Source organism: Python bivittatus, unplaced genomic scaffold (assembly GCF_059951505.1).
Source record: "Python bivittatus isolate LINGU-HERP-01145 unplaced genomic scaffold, Pbiv_v1 ctg000110_np1212, whole genome shotgun sequence".
Lineage (NCBI taxonomy): Eukaryota > Metazoa > Chordata > Lepidosauria > Squamata > Pythonidae > Python > Python bivittatus.
The window spans coordinates 967,864-988,471 of record NW_028277045.1 but is presented as its reverse complement, the minus strand read 5'-3'; the positions used below and the strand labels follow the sequence as shown (position 1 = coordinate 988,471).

At 40.4% G+C, this 20,608-nt stretch overlaps 1 protein-coding gene across 3 annotated transcripts in view; it reads right to left on the bottom strand.

Moving 5' to 3' along the window:
• Positions 1 to 20,608, bottom strand: part of MED13L (mediator complex subunit 13L) — a 150,487-nt gene that overhangs the window by 21,104 nt on the left and 108,775 nt on the right. For all 3 annotated transcript variants that reach the window (XM_088136647.1, XM_088136646.1, XM_088136648.1), the window contains exons 11-20: positions 18,351 to 18,573; positions 17,079 to 17,184; positions 16,722 to 16,846; positions 15,630 to 15,729; positions 10,844 to 11,064; positions 9,519 to 9,724; positions 4,650 to 5,596; positions 3,417 to 3,596; positions 1,951 to 2,174; positions 455 to 647 (exon numbers count right to left, since the gene is read on the bottom strand). In XM_088136647.1, the coding sequence (XP_087992773.1) occupies positions 455 to 647; positions 1,951 to 2,174; positions 3,417 to 3,596; positions 4,650 to 5,596; positions 9,519 to 9,724; positions 10,844 to 11,064; positions 15,630 to 15,729; positions 16,722 to 16,846; positions 17,079 to 17,184; positions 18,351 to 18,573 (2,525 nt within the window). The remainder of the gene's footprint in view (positions 1 to 454; positions 648 to 1,950; positions 2,175 to 3,416; positions 3,597 to 4,649; positions 5,597 to 9,518; positions 9,725 to 10,843; positions 11,065 to 15,629; positions 15,730 to 16,721; positions 16,847 to 17,078; positions 17,185 to 18,350; positions 18,574 to 20,608) is intronic.

The window sequence follows — 20,608 nt, the reverse complement described above, 5'->3', positions numbered from 1 at the left end:
CTCCAAGCAAGAAGAAAGTGAAGATAGTTTAGCCTACACCCTGGCAGGCTCCTTTCTCTCAGCACACAACTTTCTCCAGATTTCTGTTTTGTTTTAGAGACCATCTTCCTCCCTTTCTTCTTCTTCTTCTTCTTCTTCTTCTTCTCCTTCTCCTCTTAATTCTTAAACAGAGGACTGTTGATAAGCCAGGTTTTAGGGATGAGCGAGTGGGAGCTGTTACAATGCCATATTAGAGGAAGGCCACATGGATTCCTGAATCCACAAACATGTTCTGGTGGAAGGGAATAATCCATAGGCTGTATGGATTGAGGTCCACAAGACAGAAGATGGGAGAGCTATTGCAGAGATTACAGGACACCTGGCATCACCATAACCTTTACGTTTTTTACTTATTCAGCCATTTTAAACATAATGAACAAATGAATGAAGGGATCCTACTGCTTCCCCTTCTTACCTAGGTGGTGACGACAAACTTGCGCATAAAGTTTGAGCCTGGAATGATTGTCACAATCTTCATTGCCCCAGGGTGGGTTAAACCAGTCGCTCACAAGCTCATCTGCCAGCTTCTGGGCCACCGTCTTTCCCACTCGCATGATCCCATCATGCAACACTTTACAGATTGGTTTATGTTGACCAAGCCGACACATCTAACAGCACAATGAGAAAACAACGATTTCAGAGGTGTGAGTTACATACTACAGAGCAGTTACCATCTCTGCATCCCACAGCCAAAATAAAAACATAATATTTCACTCTGTTTCAATTAAGGACAATGTGTCGCTTACCTGCAGAAACAAAGAAGTGGGACTTAAATTTCCTGTTATTTCAGTGAGGTTTAAGTGCCAGTACAGTAAGATTCAGTGGGACAGGGCATGTGAAATGCACACTCAGCGCCACACTAAATGAGCAAGCATGTAACAGCAAGGTTTTCCCTCCCCATGCAAATCTTTTGCAATGGCAGGAAGATCAGCCAAACCTGTGCTACCCATCTGGGGTAGTGCTTAAAGCATTACTGCATTCCAATGGCAGCTAAAAGATTGCCTTGGACAGGGGAAAAAGACAGACATCTCTGAGGATGGAAAGAAAAGTAATCAAATTGGCATAAATAATAAAATCCACATGGAGCTATACGTACTGAAAATTTGCTCAAGTGGAATGCCACAGTTTACAAGTTAATAACATTTTGGTTCCCACTCTCAAATCTAAATGTTCACTCATATTTCTTATATGAGAGCGTGCTGTTTTAAAGAACGTATTCCTTTACTCCTCCCATCCTGGATTAGCTTTACAGGTAGTCCTCGGGTTATGACGGCAATTGGGACTCGAATTGCCATCACTAAGTGACAGTCGTAAAGCATGATGTCATGCTTTACAATCACGTCACTTAGCAACAGCAATTCTGGCAGTCCCTGTTATCATTGTTAAACAAGGAATGCACAGGTCATTAAGCAAGGACCTCACGTGACTCCAACTTCCAACTTCCTGCTGGCTTCCCCATTGACTTTGCCCACGGGAAGCCATCACGGAATGTTGGATATCATGATCAAGTGGCCACAGCTTGCTGTGACATCATAATTGCGAGCTGAGCACCGAGTACTTAGATCATGATCACGTGACCATGAGGACACTGCAATGGCCAGAACTACGAGGACCTGTCATAAGTACCATTCTTTCAGCACCATTGTAACTTTGAGCAGTCGCTGAACAAATAGTTGTAACCCAAGGATTACCTGAACAGTATTTCACTATAAGGCTGAAATTCCATATTACACTGGACACAAATGGAAACAACAAAGCAGCTGTTTGCTAGATCTTTTCTTATAAAGTATCAAGAAAATGCTTCTAAATAAAATACATGTAATACTTATAAATTATCCCTGTGTTTTATAAGAGAGGAAAAGCTCTCTAATTTTCTGTATCTGAAAAACTCTTAAGGAAATGATCACTTACCTCATATACGGCGCTTAAGTCCCTGAAGAAAGTTTTGGCTCCGTCAAGCAAGGCCTCATTTTCTGGACACACCACAATATAGGCAACATCCCGATGACCCCCATAGGGATCTAAGAGCAGCCTCTCCCAGAATGGCAGGGAGAATGGAGAGATTGTCAGGAAGTCCTTATCATAGCCAACCAACAAAGTGGGTATTGGAAGAGGCTCAGGTGACTCTTCGGAACCTAAAACGTGAAAGGGACATTTACAACTTCGGATGTGAACTGCTGTGAAAACATGAAGGTTGATTGTCTCCAAAGGAAGGAATAGGCCAATGCCAACCCTCCAGATGCTTCAGACTACAATTCCTATGAGTTATACCTGGCCATGATGGCAGAGACTTATGGGAGCTGGGAGCCCTAGCATGAGGGACACCAGGATTTAAGTCTTCAAGCCATTCCAGTCATTCTGTGCTCCATACAAATTATGGTCAGAAGTTCATTAGAATCACTTGGGAGAACAGGTTATTTTTACACCCACCTTTTACTCTCAGACTCAAACCATGAAACCACCTACATAGTAGCCAAATTTGCTCCTGCAGCAGTTAAAGCGAGGCAACAGCTAACACCAAGCATTAACTTGACAATCCTTCCTATTCCCTTTTAACTGTTGGTTGTGTCTACTGCTGATCTTTGAACGTAAATAAAGAATTTGATTTGGTGAGAATTCAGACTTCTTCCCTGTCAATGGATCTCCAACTCAAAGTATCAATGCACAGACTGAGGGCCCAGGGCTGCCTGTGGCATGGCCCCTATACAAACTCAGGTCCAGTCTCCAGAGCCCCTCCCAAGGTTGCTGCCAAATGCTAATTTTTAACATAAAAGAAAGAGGAAATTATACATCCATGGGGAGCAATCATACTAACTGTACTTTATTCATCTAACTGAATCATAATTAAATTTGATGCTTCTCCTAGCCCAATGAACTTGAATTCAAGAACTTGAATTCTTGATCCCAGCCAAATATGTTCAGAAAAAAATTCTGTTGCTTTTTTGGGTCAACATGGAATTGCTGAATTCTAAGCATTCAGGCCATGACAATCTGGTGGCTAGAAAATGCAGTGCTTCCTTGCCACCAGATTGCCAGGAAGCCAAACCCCACTTCAAGTAAAGGGGTCATGAAATGTGATTGTATGATCATCATTGGCATAAAGTGTTCACCATCAATATCTTGGAAGATATTCATTATTTGTAGGAATATTGTTATACTGTATTTAATTAATATTTATTCTTTTACTGTAGATCGCCCAGAGTCGCTTCCAGTGAGATGGGCAGTGACAAATGTGAAAAATCAGTCAATCAATCAGCAGACTCCACCTGTAACTGCAGTTCGCAACCAAATCCTCTCCAGACCCGCATCTACCCTCTTAAACTGGGCAAGGGAAACTTGGTCACAGTGATAAACTCCTTTTCTTTAACCAACTATACCATAGGTTCCCCGTCCTGCCATTTTATGGAACTGCTGCCAGGTGAGGGGTCCTTGAACATGCTGGATGTTCTCCCAGGTTCTGCCAGTCCGCTTCTTTTGAATGGCATCCTGTAGGAAAGGCTGCAGAGAGAGAAGCATGCGTACGACGTCTTGGGAGGAAAGCATGCTGATGTCTAGGACTGAGGGAAAAAACACACACACACACACAAAACAACCATGTCATGAACTATGAATATATATATATTATATATACTAGTACAGTATTGGTTTCAGAACAGCCAAGATACTTTATAGATCCTAAAGATTCAATATTCCAAGAAAACCCTGCTCTATTTCTGCACCCTAATAGCCTGGTTCCTATTCTTTTTGGGTTGCTCAGCACGCCAACCTGTGATCTGATTTCAATAATGTTTTGATTTAGTCTGGATTCCTGAATTGAGCAGGGGGTTAAATACAATGGCCTAAATAGCCCTTTCAAAATCTATGACTACTTTTTCTAAATCTAAGTGTACACAAGGTATTCTATTAGACATACAATTTCCCAGAGAGGTAGTTATTAAACTTTTTTAATGGACTGCTTGAAAATTGGTAGATGTCCCAGCAGACCATTTTTGTATGTGTTTTTTTCTCTTTCACTCTCTCTACGCATTTATATTATACTTTAACAGTCTCAGTTCTGCTTTTCAAGAAGCCTAGAATTTTTCATATATATTTTATTTATTTATGATTTCATTCATTCATAGTATATACAAGATACTATTTAGACGAGCATTTAAAACATAATATGTTAATGCAACAAACGCCTGGTGGTAAATTCATGTGGCGTACAGCTACAACTGCAGAAGTTGCTGTAACGTCCAAATCTGAGCTGTAACCCAAGTTAGCTTTAAGATGGTTCTCTATACAGCATCCCCAGGAAAACGTATCCAACCCAATAATATGAATTTTTAAGACAAAGGCATGTCATGTTTATACATGCAACAGGACTGAGACCAGCAAGTCTAGAAGAACTTTGAAAGCCACATCAGAACCTTGAAGGGTTCCCAAAGCAAGTTTATGAGGAAGGATAAGTGTGAAGAAGGAGAGATGCGTTGTTATAGTCCCTTTTTGCACATTTTAACAGACTCAGATCACACCATCAACATGCTTGTTTAAACGAGCTAATCCTTATTTGAATCCTAGACACCTCAAAACATTTTGCAGAAGGAAAAGAAACAAATAATCCATCTTACCATTGCTGTGAGGCCAAGAGTGAACTGTAGCACTTCGGACAAGAGCTTCATCCACTTTCCCACCTGTAGGGTTATCCACATACTGTCGACCTTGCTCCAGAGCATTAAAGCACTCGTTCCAGGAGTCGTGGCTTTCAGCCTGAACCCTGTCGTAACTCCAGTTTGTGTAAGAGAGCGTTGGCCTGCTTGTGACAGACATGTAGTCCAAGCAGCTTAGTGAGGTGAAAGGTTGGGTGTGCTGATTTTGAAGGAGAAGGAGAAGACTCACTGGGGGCTCCTGAACCCTTTTGGAGCCTTCTCCTAGCTGAGGAATTAAGGTGGTCTGACTCATCATCAACCTCCTTTCGGCAACTTGGCCAATGTCTGAAGTCCTGCCAAAAATATCTAACTCATCCTCAATGAACAGGCCCGAGTTGTACCCTAGTTTGCGATTCATAATTGCACTGAATCCACAAGTGCATCGATATTGGTCCTCTTTAGATGAATCTGGAATATACAGCCCAACATCCGCACCCTTGATATTCATGTTGCAAGCGCAAATGCAGCAGCTGTCAAAATTGCTATCTTTAAAAATATTCAGCACAGAGTCGGAGAGAATGAGCATGACATACAAGCTGTGGGCTTCCAGGATTGGGAGCACGGTGGCCGGCTCCACAGAATTGAGGGGCCGGGTGGTCGAGGGCGTGGAAGCTGGCGACCCTTGGTCTGTGCTATCGTATTTCACAGATCCTTGCCCGCTGGCTGTGCCCCCACCTCTCGGAGTCCGTGGAGTCCTGGGTGTGCGGGGGGTTGGGACAGAGAAGCGAGGGGTGGCTGGGGAAGGCAATACACCTGCACCACTGTTGCTGGCAGGAGCAGTGCTATTTAGCGTTACGGGAGTGCTCATCTGTGGAGTGTTCATCTGAAGGTAGTCTTGATCTGCCAGGCTCCCAACACTGGGTATATTGCTACAAGCAGAGAAAGAAAATCTATATTTCTACCTGTATTTCTAACAAGATTTATTAAAGTACTTATTTCAGAACTGACAATGACAACATAGAAGCAGTCAATGCATTTCTTTTAGCATGGGCACAATACGTTAGTATATTGGAACAATCCAGTTAGTATACATTAACCTGATTCATACTTATAGGAATGTTACTAGTAAACTTAGATTTGTTTATTGGCCAAACATCCTTTGTTCTCGTTGGTCTGATTAGGCCAGAACTGCTGAATTACCTACCATCATGTAATTCAGAATCATCCATTATCCCCCATCAAAACATGCCCTTCAATTTTTCAGAAAGAAAGCGCTTGAAAGGGCAAAATGCAATTCTTTACCATACAGAGCTCCAAACTGATTATGGATAGTTTTTATATGTTTGCATATTTGTTTTTAATTAATTCCTATTGGATTGTTTTTACCTGTTGTGAGCCACCCAGAGTCACTTAGATGAGATGGGTGGCCACACAAATCGAATAAATATAGGTAGTCCTGACTTAACAACCGATCGTTTAGTGATCGTTTGAACTTACAACAGTGCTAAAAAAAGGTGACTTACAACTGGTGCCCAAAGTTACAACCGTCACAGCACCCCTGCAGTCACATGATTGCAATCTGGGTGCTTGGCAACCAGCTTGCACTTACAACGGTTGCAGTGTCCCACTGACACGTGATCTGTGACCTTCCCAGCCAGTTTCCGGCAAGCAAAATCAATGGGGAACCCTGTGATTCACTTAACAACTGCCGCAAAAAAGGTCATAAAAATCAGAACCAGTCACATGATGATTTGCTTAAAAACCGCACTGCTTAGTGACCTAAGTTCTGGCCCCAAGTGTGGTCGTTAAGCAAGGACTATTATAAGAAGATGAACAATAATTCCTTATACTGCTAATACAAACATGCTCCTTTAAATGTGCTCCTTACGGCAATTGCTCCTTTGATGACAGAGTAGAAACCTGCAAATATAGTCTTTCTACAATGGAAGTTTAAATATTTATTTTGAGCTTCCCTTCTGCCAGCAACTTGAGAAGGAAATGCGATGAACCTTGATTCTCTGGAATCATTTTCATGTTACTTCTAACAAAACTGAGGGCTGGTTAAAGGAAATGGAGAAAGGGAAAAAAAAGCAGTGTACACATTTGGAAAGGTAAAACCGAAACACAGTGAGTACCTTAGGGAAGCAACAAAAGATGACCTAGAAACCTTGATTAGCAATCACTTCCTTGGCAGAAGCTTACAGTAATAGACTTTGCTCTAATTGGATTACATAGGAAATAAAAGATTCTTATCCCAATAAATACCGGCAATTAATAATCAGCTCAGACTTTAGGAAATTGTTATTATTAAAGAAAACTGAGAATTAAATTGCTGCCTAAACACAGTCAAGAGTGTCGTGTTTTTTTTTTCCCTCTAATTCCTCTGAGATCACTGGAGACCTTGTGAAGGTAGGATGTGATTGATGTGACGAACTGATTCAAAGACATCAGCAGCTTCTTCTCGGAAATAAATTCATGGCTGCAAAGGAGCCCTATGCAGACGGTGCCTTTAAAAAGTTCCAGGCATTTCATAGTTTTAATTCTTGCTTCCTCACCCGCTCCCCAAGATGAGGAGCTGGGGTCTGTGTTCCAATTCATTCTAATTTCAAATGTATTTCTTTACTTCACATGGCTTATTGTGACTCCCATCACAAATGATTCTGAGTGACATTATTAGCAATAAAAATTAAAATAGAATACAACAACAAAAACAATAATAGCAAGAAATACCATTTGTTGGTTGCAAACAAGAACTGGGGGGACCACAAAACAGACAAAGTAATAGAAAATGAAGAAGCTGAAGTGCTCTGGGACTTTAGAATTCAAACAGACAAGCCCCTGCCACACAACACCCCAGGCTTAACCATTGTTAATAGGAAAGACCAAAAAGTCTGGACAGCGGACATTGCAATGCCTAGAGACAGCAGAAGAGAAGAGAAAGAACTGGAGAAAATCACAAAATACAAAGACCTGCAAATAGAAATAGAACAACTGTGGCAAAAGAAAGCAAAGATAGTACCAATAGTTATAAGTGCCTTGGGTACAATCCCAAAACATCTGGAGCACCACTTGAACACCATCGGCATTGACAAAATCACCATCAGTCAGTTGCAAAAGGCAGCTTTACCTGGAACAGCTTACATCCTGTGACGATACCTTTAAACCATCAAATAACAACATCTGCCTATCCCAGGTCCTTGGGAAGGACTCGATAGGTGGATAAAAATGCCAAATCCAGTCTAAACATCTGGCTGACTGTGCGACCAACCATATAATAATAAGCAGCACCGAGAATAGCACTTTTCCAAATAACATTTTCCAGCAGGAGGGACTGATTCCATCCATCAGACCCCAAAGACTTGTTGGAAGGGACAGGTTTTAATGGTGCTGCAAATTACTTCAAATTAGCCAACTGTTACATCAGAACTGGGAAAAGGAAGAAAACTGGAAAAGGAAATAGTAAGAGGTTGGAAAAATCTCTTTACCAATGTTGAAGCCAACCCTCTAACAAAAGAAGAAATACAAAGAATAATTATCCAAGGCCAGTATTAATATCTCACTATTAACCATCTCATGGGAACTAGGAAAATATAAAAATAATAACTATGGTATTATTTTTTTTAAAAAAAGGAGAAAAGAGGAGGGAGAAGGGAGTGGATAGGACAATTTCCCTCATTCCTAGCCAATAGTTGAGCGCAAGAGGGAACCAAGCGTTCGCAACAAGTAGCTGTGGAGCCACCTGTTCCAGAAAGCGTGGGAGATCAGCTGATGCCAGGCCCAGCTCAGGAACAACGGTGAAACAGTCCAGTTGAGTTCAGTTCCTTTATTTGCTTATACCTCAAAGACAGAATCTTGCCAGACTAAATCTATACTACTGCAACTAGTGGATATACCCTGGGGGATTCTAGGGAGTGTGTCAAGTCCACAAAGTCCAAACCCCAATTCAGAAGAATTCTTGTGAAACCAGGCCTGGTTCAGATAAATGCTCCTTTATTGGCTGATTGATGCAGGTTCTGACAGAGTGGCTATCCTGAACTTCTTTCGCTTCCCATGCTCCCCTGTGGACTGTGTTGTCTCTTATCTCCTTTCCCCTCCTGGAATGCACCCCCTCCTTCCTGATAGCCTTGCTGCTGTCCACTACATCACCCTCCTCTTCGCAGATACATTCCATCACATCTGTATGAATTCCATGGCCATGCTGGAAAGGCTGCACTGGGGAACTTGCTAAGAAGAGGACAGGTAGGCAGCCCAGGTATTCTAAGAGTCCTGGAGGAGTCAGGCCCCATCAAAAAAAGACTGCATCCCACTGATGTAACTGCAAGTATATTTTTGTATATTTTAAAATCTATTTTTTTTAAATGTGTGATGTTTTTATTCTAATAATAACTTTTTATCTTTTTGCAATGCCTGTTTTTATTCACTTGTTTTATTTTAATTGTTGGATGCCACCCAGAGTCGTTTTGTGTGAGATGGGCAGCCATATAAATGTGATGTATAAATCAATAAATAAAATAAAGTATCAAACTTGAAGGGTGGGCGGAAGAGGTGGGATTTTCAGGGCCTGACGATTACAGGACGTAAGAAATCACTCATCCCTCCTTTGGGCAAGAGAGAAAAAGAAACTGATCTCCCTAAGGCTGCACCTACACCAATAGGATTTTACCATGAACACTCTCACACTCTCACTGCAAAAGTGATGCCAGACCACTGCGCCTTGTTAAATAGTCTCCTCTCCACCTTGTTACAGCAAAGTAAAGTTCACGGATGAGAAGGAAAATCTTAGCTTGAGAAACAAACCAAGAAAGAGAACCGAGGCCCAGTTTGAAAATACCATTTCCTTGCTGCACTTACTTGTAACCATCTCTGATGAAAGCAGCCGTGGGCGGTAAAGGAAGTTGCTCAATTTTGGGAGGAATAGCCCAAGAAGGCCGATAGACGCAGGCCTCTGGAATTTTCAGCGGTAGCAGGCACTGGCTTGGTAGCATCTTCAAAGGGGCGAACATGGAAGAGCCCATAAAGGGCTGAAAGGTGGACACTTTGTGCACAAAGGAAAAATCCTGCAAAATCAAGGAGTGGCAAGGTTTGTCATTCATAGACAGACAGACAGACAGACAGACAGACAGACAGAGTGACGGACGGATGGATGGATGGATGGATGGATGGATGGATGGATGGATGGAGTGACAGGTGGGTCGGTGGGTGGGTGGATCGATTGACGAATGAATAGACAGACGAGACAGGCGGATGGAAGGATGGATAGATGGATAGAATGACAGATGAACAGATGGATGGACCAATGGACGGATGGAGGGGGGAGACAGAGAGAGAGAGATCAATTTAAAAAAATCCATGTTTAGCTCCCTCTTTTTTTTTTAATGGAGCATAATAAAACACATGAAAACAACATTGCATAGGTCTCCCTCTGCTCCTCCCTTTCTAACAACAGCAGCTAAGAAGTTTCAGATGGAGTGAGCAAATGTGCATCATTTGTGCATAACATTACTGTATCTTTCAAGGAAAGCGTAGGGGGACAGAAGACAATTTCTCTTCAACCTGGGCAACATCAAGAGATGTGAGAAACTGATACTACCATTGAAAACAGAGGCTATGGCTAAAATAAATGGCTGGAGAAATCAAGAGAGCATAAAAGGAGGGTGTTTTCTTCCTATACTGATACAATGTCCAGGTCCCTCCTTGTTAGTTGACTGCATTAGATCTAAAAATACACTCAGTGGAAAAGGAATCAATTGTATGTGAAAGAGCAATGTCTACTTTCTTAAAGACACTACGATCTGTCCTTGTTATGTCTGCAGGAAAGCAGATCATTGTGGGACTAGCCTACATTTAATACAGCAGCTAGACTAAACACTCATCACTATGCAACCACAGATATAATAAGGGAGGCTGTTATTTGTATTAACTAAACTGAGATGTGTATTTTTCCTATTCTGAGGACTAAAGAATTCACAATGTACATAAAACCAGATGCATTTATCAACAGCACATCCTGAATAGATCAGCTTTTTTAACACTATGACTGGGTTTACATATTGCACTAAGACATAATGTTATTTGTGGGTGGCTCAGCAGGTTGAGAAAGATGAGAATAACCATCTCTGTTTGTACCACCAAATCTCTGTCTTCATTCTTCAATGTTTTTAGTTTTAGCCTATTACCTTGACTTCTTCCGGCTTTGGACTGCCCAAACCATCTTCCACCTCCATTTTAAATTCTGTGAGTTGAGTCGCAACCATGTTGACCACCGGGCTTTCCATCATCCCTAGCGTAGTCACGGTCTCGGAGCTGATACCATCTTTGTAGCTCATGACAGGCGAAAAAGCAGGGTGCTGTTCCAAGGAGGGTGGTGTTGGGAACATCCTCTGCAGATCTGCAACAGCTGGACAAGACAGCTTAGGGTTAAAAGATTATAAAGCCGTACAGAAACAAAGCAAAGGGCAAAACATTATGAAAGCAGATTTGCTGAGCAAAATTCATTGCATGCTACACAAAATTCATTGCATGCCCACATGTTAACAATATTTTTTTTCTTAAAGTTTAAATAATGTAAAGGAGATATGTGCTGTTGAGTTGACCTGACTCAAGAGTACCTATGAATGCTTTTCCACCATCCATTAAGGTGCATAACTGCAAAAACTTTGGAGAAATTTATGTAACGCATATATTTCATACAGCATAACTAATTCATTTTCTTGTCTAAATATATTTATTGTAAGAATTCTTAAATGGTATCTGTATCCAGAAATGGATTTCACAGTAATAGAAACCAAAATCTAACCGAAAACAAATGATATTAACAAGATAAATGTGAGGACTCTGACGACAAAACCAGCTTAAAATGCAATTGTTCAAAATGCCTGGTCAAATTTGGAAAAAAAAAAAGTTTTAACTTTTGGTAAAATCATCATCATCATCATGATGAAATTAAGCTTTGCATCAACAGATAAGCATTCCTAAATCAGTTTGCTACAGGGGAGAAGTGCTAGACTTTCATATATACTTCTATATTTTTCATTTTGATTTGTGGTAATTCTGCAAATGTTGGGAGTTTGTATTTGTACACAGAATTTCTCTTGTTACTTAGTAGGTCTATTTAAATTCCAGCCTGAGTCCACTATCAAAGAAAAGTGGTTGGAAAATTGTCTGGGGTCAACATTTTCCACAGGAAAAAAAATCCCCTTCAAACAAATTTGGCAATTTCAGAGACATATGTTGTTTGCTTTTTAAGTGGTTCCAAAGAATGGCAGTGGCATATTCTTTTATTACCTGTTGCCTGACATTCTTTCCAACATTCCAATAATTTTTTCCATATATCAGACCTTTTAGTTTCTTTGAATGCAATGTTCAAACTTCATAAAATAGGCTACGCTTAATTTTTTTTTTCCATGTCACATAATGTAACCCATAGTGCAGACTATGGATAGTGAAACAAATAGGCTAATTCAAATCGTGTTCATTTGCCTAGGAAAAATTTTCCAGGGAACCACATCTCTATCCACTATTAAAGGAAAGGCGCAGATGTTCCTTCTGTGCAAGATGAAAGAAGATGTGGTGTCGTCCAAATGATGCCATAAGACTTTTTAAGTGTTTGCCCTCACAGTGAACAGGATTCTGCTCAGTCTGCAGCTTCAAGCAATGAATGGCTTGAACTAAGACTGGCAGCATGATTCCAAATCTGATAAGAATACATAATGCGAAGTTTGCCAAATACAGCAATCGCACAGAAGTTGATAATTGTAGGAATCCCTTTGCTACTTCAAGGAAGTAGCAAAATAACAGTGCCTGGCAAACTGCACCCCTAGATTTAGAAGGCAATTTTGCTCCAAATCTTAAAAGTTGCCCAACTGAGATTTCTTACAAAGCAAAGGAAAAGCTGCCTGGAACTAAACAAGCAAAGTGTGAAATTCCCCTATTAGCCTCCTATTACAAATTAAACAGAAAAGCTGCTGCTACGTCTATGAAAATGGAGTTTAATCATTAAAAATGTAGCCTTTAGTAATTCCCAAAAGAAGCAGCAAGTATCAGAAGAAACTGTATTGCAATCTATTCTCTTTACACTCATGGAAAATAAAATTAAGAGTAAAAACCAACTTGATGTTAAATCTTGTATTTTCCCAGGAAGGTAAATTTTCTTAAGTGGGAGGTGCCAAGAAATCTTTTAAGTGCATCTCTCAACCAAAATCTGGGAAGACCGATTCATCTGTCAGCTATGATGTTGCCTTCTCCAAAGCAGCTTCTAATTAGACCATGTGAAATGTGTTCCGATCAGAGATCACAGCAAGATCAAAATAAAGAGATCAAGATTCCATTTCTTTCATTCTTTACCATTTCTATGCTTTCTGCATTTCCCCTAATTTGCTGAGAAATCGTCTTCCTTCATTATCCAGCTTTCTATTCCTAGTACGTGTATAGGAAGCATACAGGCAGAATTTTCTTTTGTGAGTCTTCCTCTATGTGCTATGTTGCAGTGCACTGTCGTCACTTGAGAAATGCCAGACTGGATGGTAGAGCTTTCACACTGATTCCAGATAGGCAAATCTCACCCGCGGGTCCCCAACACCCCAGAACAAGTAATCAAAACCTGTCCGCAAAATGGCCAATTTTTTTGCAGCACAACTGTTTTCTTCATAAGTAAAGGACTCATCACCTGGACCTCTCCCACCCCATCCCACCAAAGCCCCACACTGTTGGTTGTATCATCATTTTGAAGGTTGGAGGACGGGATCTAAGATGGAATTGGAACAGTTTGCCTCTCAGTGGTTTTCTGCCGTTATTTCACACTTTAAAACTGGATGAACAAGTTGGCTCTACTGCAGTATTTCTCAACCTTGGCAACTTTAAGATGTGTGGACTTCAACTCCCAATTCTGGGAGCTGAAGTCCACACATCTTAAAGTTGCCAAGGTTGAGAAACACTGGTCTACTGTTTCTGATAATCACCAGTCTTCCAGTGACATCACCTGTGGCCCTCCACCAGATCAGGCCCCACAAGGCTCAATTAACCAGACAACGTAACTGGTGAAGACACCACCCAACATCCTAAAGATGTTGACACTGGAGACCACAGCTGAGGTGGGGAGCAAATTTGCCCAAAGGGAAGCACAATGGGAATGAACAGCAGGATTTCCTAATTCAGGCCAGGTAGATAAGCAAGGCAACAAGAAGGCCTGCCAACCCCAAGGCTCAGTCCTACTCAGTCCCAGAATCAATAGCCATGGGGTCGACACTGAACCTTTCTGAGAGAGGTAGTGTCTATGACATGCCAGGAATGTGGAAACATCCGGAACAGCTGTCAGCTGGGGAGACATGCTGCAATTTCCCTATTTCCTTCATTTCCCTGAGAAAGAGAAACTGCAAAAGGGATTACACTGCTCGCTCATCAGAGCCTGTGCAAGGAAAATATGTTTTCCTGCCGTGCCTCTCAACATTTCTCTCCTGCAAACAAACGCATCAGGAGAAAAACTAAATACAAAAAGGAGAAGACCATTTCACTCTTTCCAACTGGCTCCATGCTACACTGTTTGTCTTTGGGGGTTCTTTGGAGGGACACGTTTCTGCAATGCAGTGTTATTAAAACGAGAAGAAGAGGAAGAAGAAAAATGTTTAATTAAATAACCCCTCAGAATTGACTGGTGTCATTACTCATTTTCATGTGTCTCATGCTTGAGGAAACCTTGCATATTTTAAGAAACGATAGATCTCCTAAAACTGTCAAAATCCAATCTCTGTATATTTCATACTTTTGCATTTGAGTAAATCAGCACTACTTTTATGGGTCCATAAAACTTTCTGACTCATCCTTGTGACACCGTGGTTTTTCCCCTCAATTTGTTCTCATTACCAACTAGAGTTAATGTGATAACATTCGAGAATGATTTGCAATCAAATGAGAGTTCAACTCAGTGAGGCCAGAGTCTCTCCCTTTCTTTCTGAAGCCCAGGTTCCTGTAATTTGCAATGGCATCTGTTGATATCATGTAAAAGGCTATTTTAAATACATCTAAAATATTTCTAAACTTATTATGTATGTGAGGATTAAAAGGGGGGAAAACATCTGCTAGTCTCAAAGGAGGCTGTAGATTCTTGTGGTTTCTACCAGTATGAAAAAGGAATGGAACTGTTTTGCTTACATTCTCTCTATTCCTCTCTCTCAGGGAAGGGGGATTTTAAAAGCCTCCTACAAACATCTTTCAGCTTTACTTCAACTCTTAACGGAAGACTAAGGAGCAGCAGATTGAAAATTGATGAGTTTAATCCCTCCATCTTGATAGATTTAATGAAGATACAAAACACAGTCTCAATTAGAAAGCATTGGCTTCTATCGCACACAATAAATTTCACCCCTCTCCTTTTACAGTGACAGCTTTTAAATGAATATATCTCAAATTAAAACAATCACATTTCCCTCTGGCTTGGATACTATTATCTGTGGTAATAATGCTGTCCCGATCAGCTAGCAAGCAAATGGCTTTTGCGAATACTGTATTGAAAAGATGCTGCTCTGGTCAAGGGACAGCTTCAATTACAGCCTTATTGTAGGATTTTAAAAAATCATTTTGTCTCTTGATTGGTATAAAGCAGCCTCTCTAATTCCTTTTAATTGAATGGGAGATAACTTTGCTTTGTGAGTTTTAGGTTCAGGGTTATTTCATATTAACTTACATTATCCTGAATATGTAACTACCCGATCTGATCCATTACTGAAATAGAGCGGCTTGATTTTATTACACAGATGCCCACAGACTGTAGTATCTATTTAAGCAAAACTGGATCACCCCAGAATCTCAACCAATATTAGCTCTTCAGATAAACACATCAGTGTCTTTTTATAAGGGAACGTTTCATGTTTGATTTAGAACGAAAGGAGGAAAACTGGTTTTAGTCTGGGAAAGGAGGAGGGGCCCTATCTCGGGTACTTCGTCTGGGACAGTGTTGGAGTTACTTACTTGGAGGATAAGGAACTGCTGTCCTCCCATCCTTGCTCAGATGGCGCTCTTCGGTTCCCACCGGTGGCATTTTTGATGATCGGAGGGGAGGGGAGACAGCCTAGGCATGCAATTACAACAAAAATATATATTCAAAGCAAATCATTGTAGGCCACAACTCATCTTTCCTATTTAGATAGTCGTTTATTTATTATTTTGATTATAGCTTGGCTTCCCTTAAAGAGGTCAAAATAATATATCCAGCATTCCTTTCTCTGGTTCCCCCTCCCTCTGCAAAAATCCACCCTCTGAGGTAGGTTGGGTTAAAAGGTGGCAACTGGCCCAAAGTCAACCCAGTGACTGGCTGGCTGAAGATGAACCTGAACTTGGGTTTCCCTACTTCGAGTCAAATGCTTTATCCATTACATTAGATTTGCTACAACGAATGACTCTGGATTTCGTTTTGGATCCAAGAATGAAAATTACTTTTTCAGACCAAAACAAACACTGGAAACACATTTTGTATTACAGGTAGTCTTCAGTTAACAACTGCTTCATTCAGTGATTGTTCAAACTTATGATGGTGCTTTATGGTTTATGACCAGTCCTCAAACTTACAGCTGTTGCAATATCCCTGTGATCACGTGATCGCTATTCAAGCACTTGGCAACAAGGGTGCATTTATGACAGTGATCGTGTTTGCAACCTTCCCAGCCAGCTTCTGACAAGTAAAGTCATCGGGGAAGCTGGCAGGAAGTCACAAGTTGCGGTCACATGACACTGCGCTTAACAACCACAGGTGATTTACTTAACAATCACAGTGAAGTTGACACTGTAAGTTGGTCACAGTTACAAGATGTTTCACTTAATGATTGTGTCACTTAGCAACAGAACTGCTGGTCCCAATTGCAGTTGTTAAGCGAGGACCACCTGTATTTAATACCTATGCAATGATTTTGTCAAAGGAAATTGGTAACAAAACTTGCCATGTCAACTCAAAAAAATTGGAATTCTGGTTTCATAGGCAATGTTATTGGAAATAGAACTAACTTCATTCCAAGGTCAAAAGGACACTCTGTCCCAAGGATCAAGCTCAATTCATCACAAACTTACGCCAGGCTCATCTTCATCTGAATTATCAAAGAGATTATCCAAATCATGGAGAGATGGAGCCAAGTCGGTTACTTGTGTTAGGCTACCTGAACCAGCTCGGCCAGCAGAATTATCTTGCCGAGTATCTGGGAGAAGAAAAAAATGAAAAACATCAAGAAGTGAGAAAGCACAACAGAAATTTCCCGTGTTCCAAAATTTATCTTTAAAAATATCTAATTGGAGATTCAGCAAAAAGGAATACACAGGGAAAGATATTCAAAAACTGGGCATTACCACCATCCTATCTTTTCTACTGTTTGCTTATTGTAAAAGTATGAATTACTCCTGGTTCCTGATGACCATTCATCTGCTGCATACCTGTCTTAGGTGCAGAACTGAAGATGGACATTGCATCTTTCCCATCCGGCAGGGTGGTAGAGTGGCCTCCTGAAGATAACTCTTTAGCTGCAGTTCCATCTTCTGGCTGCAACCACAAAGAATTTAACCAACTATTATTGAGGTAAACACTGAAAAATCCAGAAGGAAAAGGGAAGGAAGAGCTCTTGTTTAAATTCTTCTATCTATTGCCACCATACATATAAAATGCACAGAGTAAGCATGTGGTTTTTCCCATATTCAATTTGTGCTACATGTGATGCCTTCAAGCTTGACATTAAGGCACAGTAGAGATTGGACCCACCATATGGAAGCAGCTTGCTCAAAAATCAAAAGTTCCATTAACAAGCGGAAAAGCTCAAGTTCTACTGCACGGAAAAATAACTCAGAAGTGATAATTTATTGCAGAGCCAATATAAATAAACTACCAAATTCAAATGTCCCTATCAGGTGTGCCCCACATTTCACTTAACATGACAGTATTTTAATGCAGGTTCGTTGTAGTAATGCAATTAAGGCTGATCTTTCAGAATGAACTCCGCTCACCTCCAAAAATCCCTGAGAAAAAGGAAAAAGAAATCCCTGAATTGAAACTTCACATATTTGATGGAACACTCTCAAATTCTCTAGGAAATGTTCCCAAAGTGATATTACAAACGTTTTTCCTTGTCTCACCCACTACTTTGTCATGGCTCTACCAACTTTTTATAGAGTCTGTTGGAGTGGGCAGTGATAAAATGGTGATGGTGATGGTGATGTCATTGTCTCTGGCATATTACTCAAAGCAGAAGTGTGGCACTTGGCTCAAAAAATGTATACATCCTTAAACCAAAAAGATCTAAAAAATCATTAAGTCTAGAATTTAAGATTACCAGGTGCACTGTTGTTTCCTTTTGGGTTCCTAGAGAGTAAGACTGGTTTGAGAGCATTTCTATGCTAAATACTAAAGTTGGAAAGAGCTTACTCTTCAAGAAGTCTACATAGGATACTAGCCAAAAATTCCTTTAAGACACATTGACATACTTAACCAAGTTATTTAAAGGCCTAGTGGCTGCATTCATCAATATTTTAAGCCTGGCTGCTTTTCCTGATGACTTAACATGTGTGTCCAGAAAATCGATTAATTCTATAACCATGGCAAGCATGTTGTGTGAACCCAACTATGAAGTCTGACTAAGAATAAAATCAAGCAGAGGGAAGACACAAAGCAATAAACTGCTCTACAAAGATTTATGTCTCTACTTCGATTGGTACCTTATTCTTCTTCAGAGATTCTCTATCAGTCCCAAGTTTGCATTTTTTAGAGCCCGTGAAGCTGTATTTGATGTCGCCATCCTGAAATGTGTACGGATCAGTAGCATCTCCCAAGCATTCGCCAGATTGAGGAATTAGAGGCAAGGGGTCAAGATAATTCACGGCTGGAACAAGTAGGGTTTCCTCCAGGATTTTAAATCTTTTATTAGGTTGTGCTAAGAGCCTAGATGAAAAACAAAGAGAAGCATATAGTATATATTAAAAAATCAGTCAACACAGTCCTAAAATTTTACAGACTTTTCTGACACTAATACAGCTGACAAAACCCCTTCTGGCTGGATAAAGAGTGAAAACAAAATATATATTCGTGGCTTCAAAACTCATGCAGACAAACTCTCTGACCCAGAGGTCTCTTACCATGCCCTACCACCATATCTTTGATTTTACTTTCTATGTATATCCTAAACACTGAGCTACTAAACTAGTCTCGCTTTCTCTTACCTTCCCTGCTGTGAAATTGGACAGCCCTGTCTCACCAGCCCTATCTCTCTTTCGAACAGTGCAACATCTCACTTCACCACCGCTCTTCTTCAACCACTAAATCAAATGATCACCTCCCTAAGCTTATGAAAACCTACTCAACTATAACAGGACAAGTGGATTCACAGAATCTATCTTCTACAGCTGCTAATATATTATTTGTTTGAGCCTCATATCCTCAGGGACATCAATTTTAAGCAATAAGCTTTTCTTGAGAATCCACATAATCATCTTTAATCCCAGGTTTATGGCTTTTCTTTCGGCCTAACATCTACAGGGCTTTCTCTATGTGACACTCAAGAGGAACCTTTTCCCTTACACAGACGTTTTAGAACACCATTCAGCAGAAGTATCTGAATAACTGCAGGAGACTGTGCTGTTATTCTGACACAATTTGAGGATACACTTCGCTAGCTCTAATTTGTAGTATTCTTGAAGCCTAACATCAATATTTTAGGCCTTAGCTGGTTATTATTATGGATAATGTGCTGTATAAAATCTGCCCTGCAGCTTTTCTTTTCTTCCTCAGTAAACTGTAATAATATAATTATGTGATGTGATATTTAGCATGTTCTAACTCTCCACAAAGAGAAAAATGAATGGGGAAATGCATGATATAATCTTGTGTCAGCCTGCTTTATCGCTATTAGATATTTCTAAAGAAATGCAGAGGAGGAAATCATGACATGAGAAGTTTTTTGAAAGCTGGCAGGAGTCTCTTATTCCAGTTTGAGAGACAAAACGCTTTTCTAATTTTCCTGACTTGGAATATTCATTGGTAACATTGGCATCATTATTCTAATAGGTCATCTCAACATATGCTTCTAGGGGTAAAGATCTTTCTATGAACACAGAGATTATACCATGTCCTCCTTGGACAATTGTTCTCATCTACGATGGAAGACACAGGAGCATGAGCAAAGCTCTACACAACTGGCACCAGTGCACTGCTGTACGTTGACCACATGACCATCTACTATTTACACTGTTGTATGATGGCTTGAAAATTATGCTTCCCATTGGTGAATGCACCCACTCCCAAAGCATAATGATGAGATTTGCACAACTCCTCCCTACAAGAGTTCTGTAAGTTATTGAAAACATGGCTGCACTCTCAAGCCTAGGTTGGTCATTGAGCCTCTGGTGGGTTTTTTGTAATGCAATGTCTGTTTTGTCCAGGCGCGCATGTTTTTTTTCTTTTTAATTGTTTCCTCACTTTTAAATCTGTAAGTCATCCAGAATCATTTGGGAGTCAGGTGGCCTTCTAAATGTAAATAAATAAATACATTTTAAAATAATCAAATGCTCTGACAGGCTTGACCTGGCTGGCAGAACTGGAACCAATTAGAGAAGTTCACCAGAATTCAAAAACTTCTGTTATGTAGTTGCATTACCGAAGAAAAGTCAGGAAGCCATAACAAAAGAATTCTAGCACGTGCCATGTCAGAAGAGCAAGCCCTATTTATACAATCAATATTCAGACCCTTTTGCACCTCTTCTTTTCTTGTCTGCCCTATGAAACAAGCTGTCCAGCCCCTTCTTTTAAATAGGGAACTGCTTTTTATGTGTCTCTTATTTTGTCAGCCATCAAATCTGCTATTCTGTTTTGCCTCTGTGTAAGAACTCACTCTCACACCCATCCTGTTTCACATGCAAATGTGAATATGGGTCACAATTAAAAAAAAATCATTAGATGTGTATACTTATAATAGTTAGTC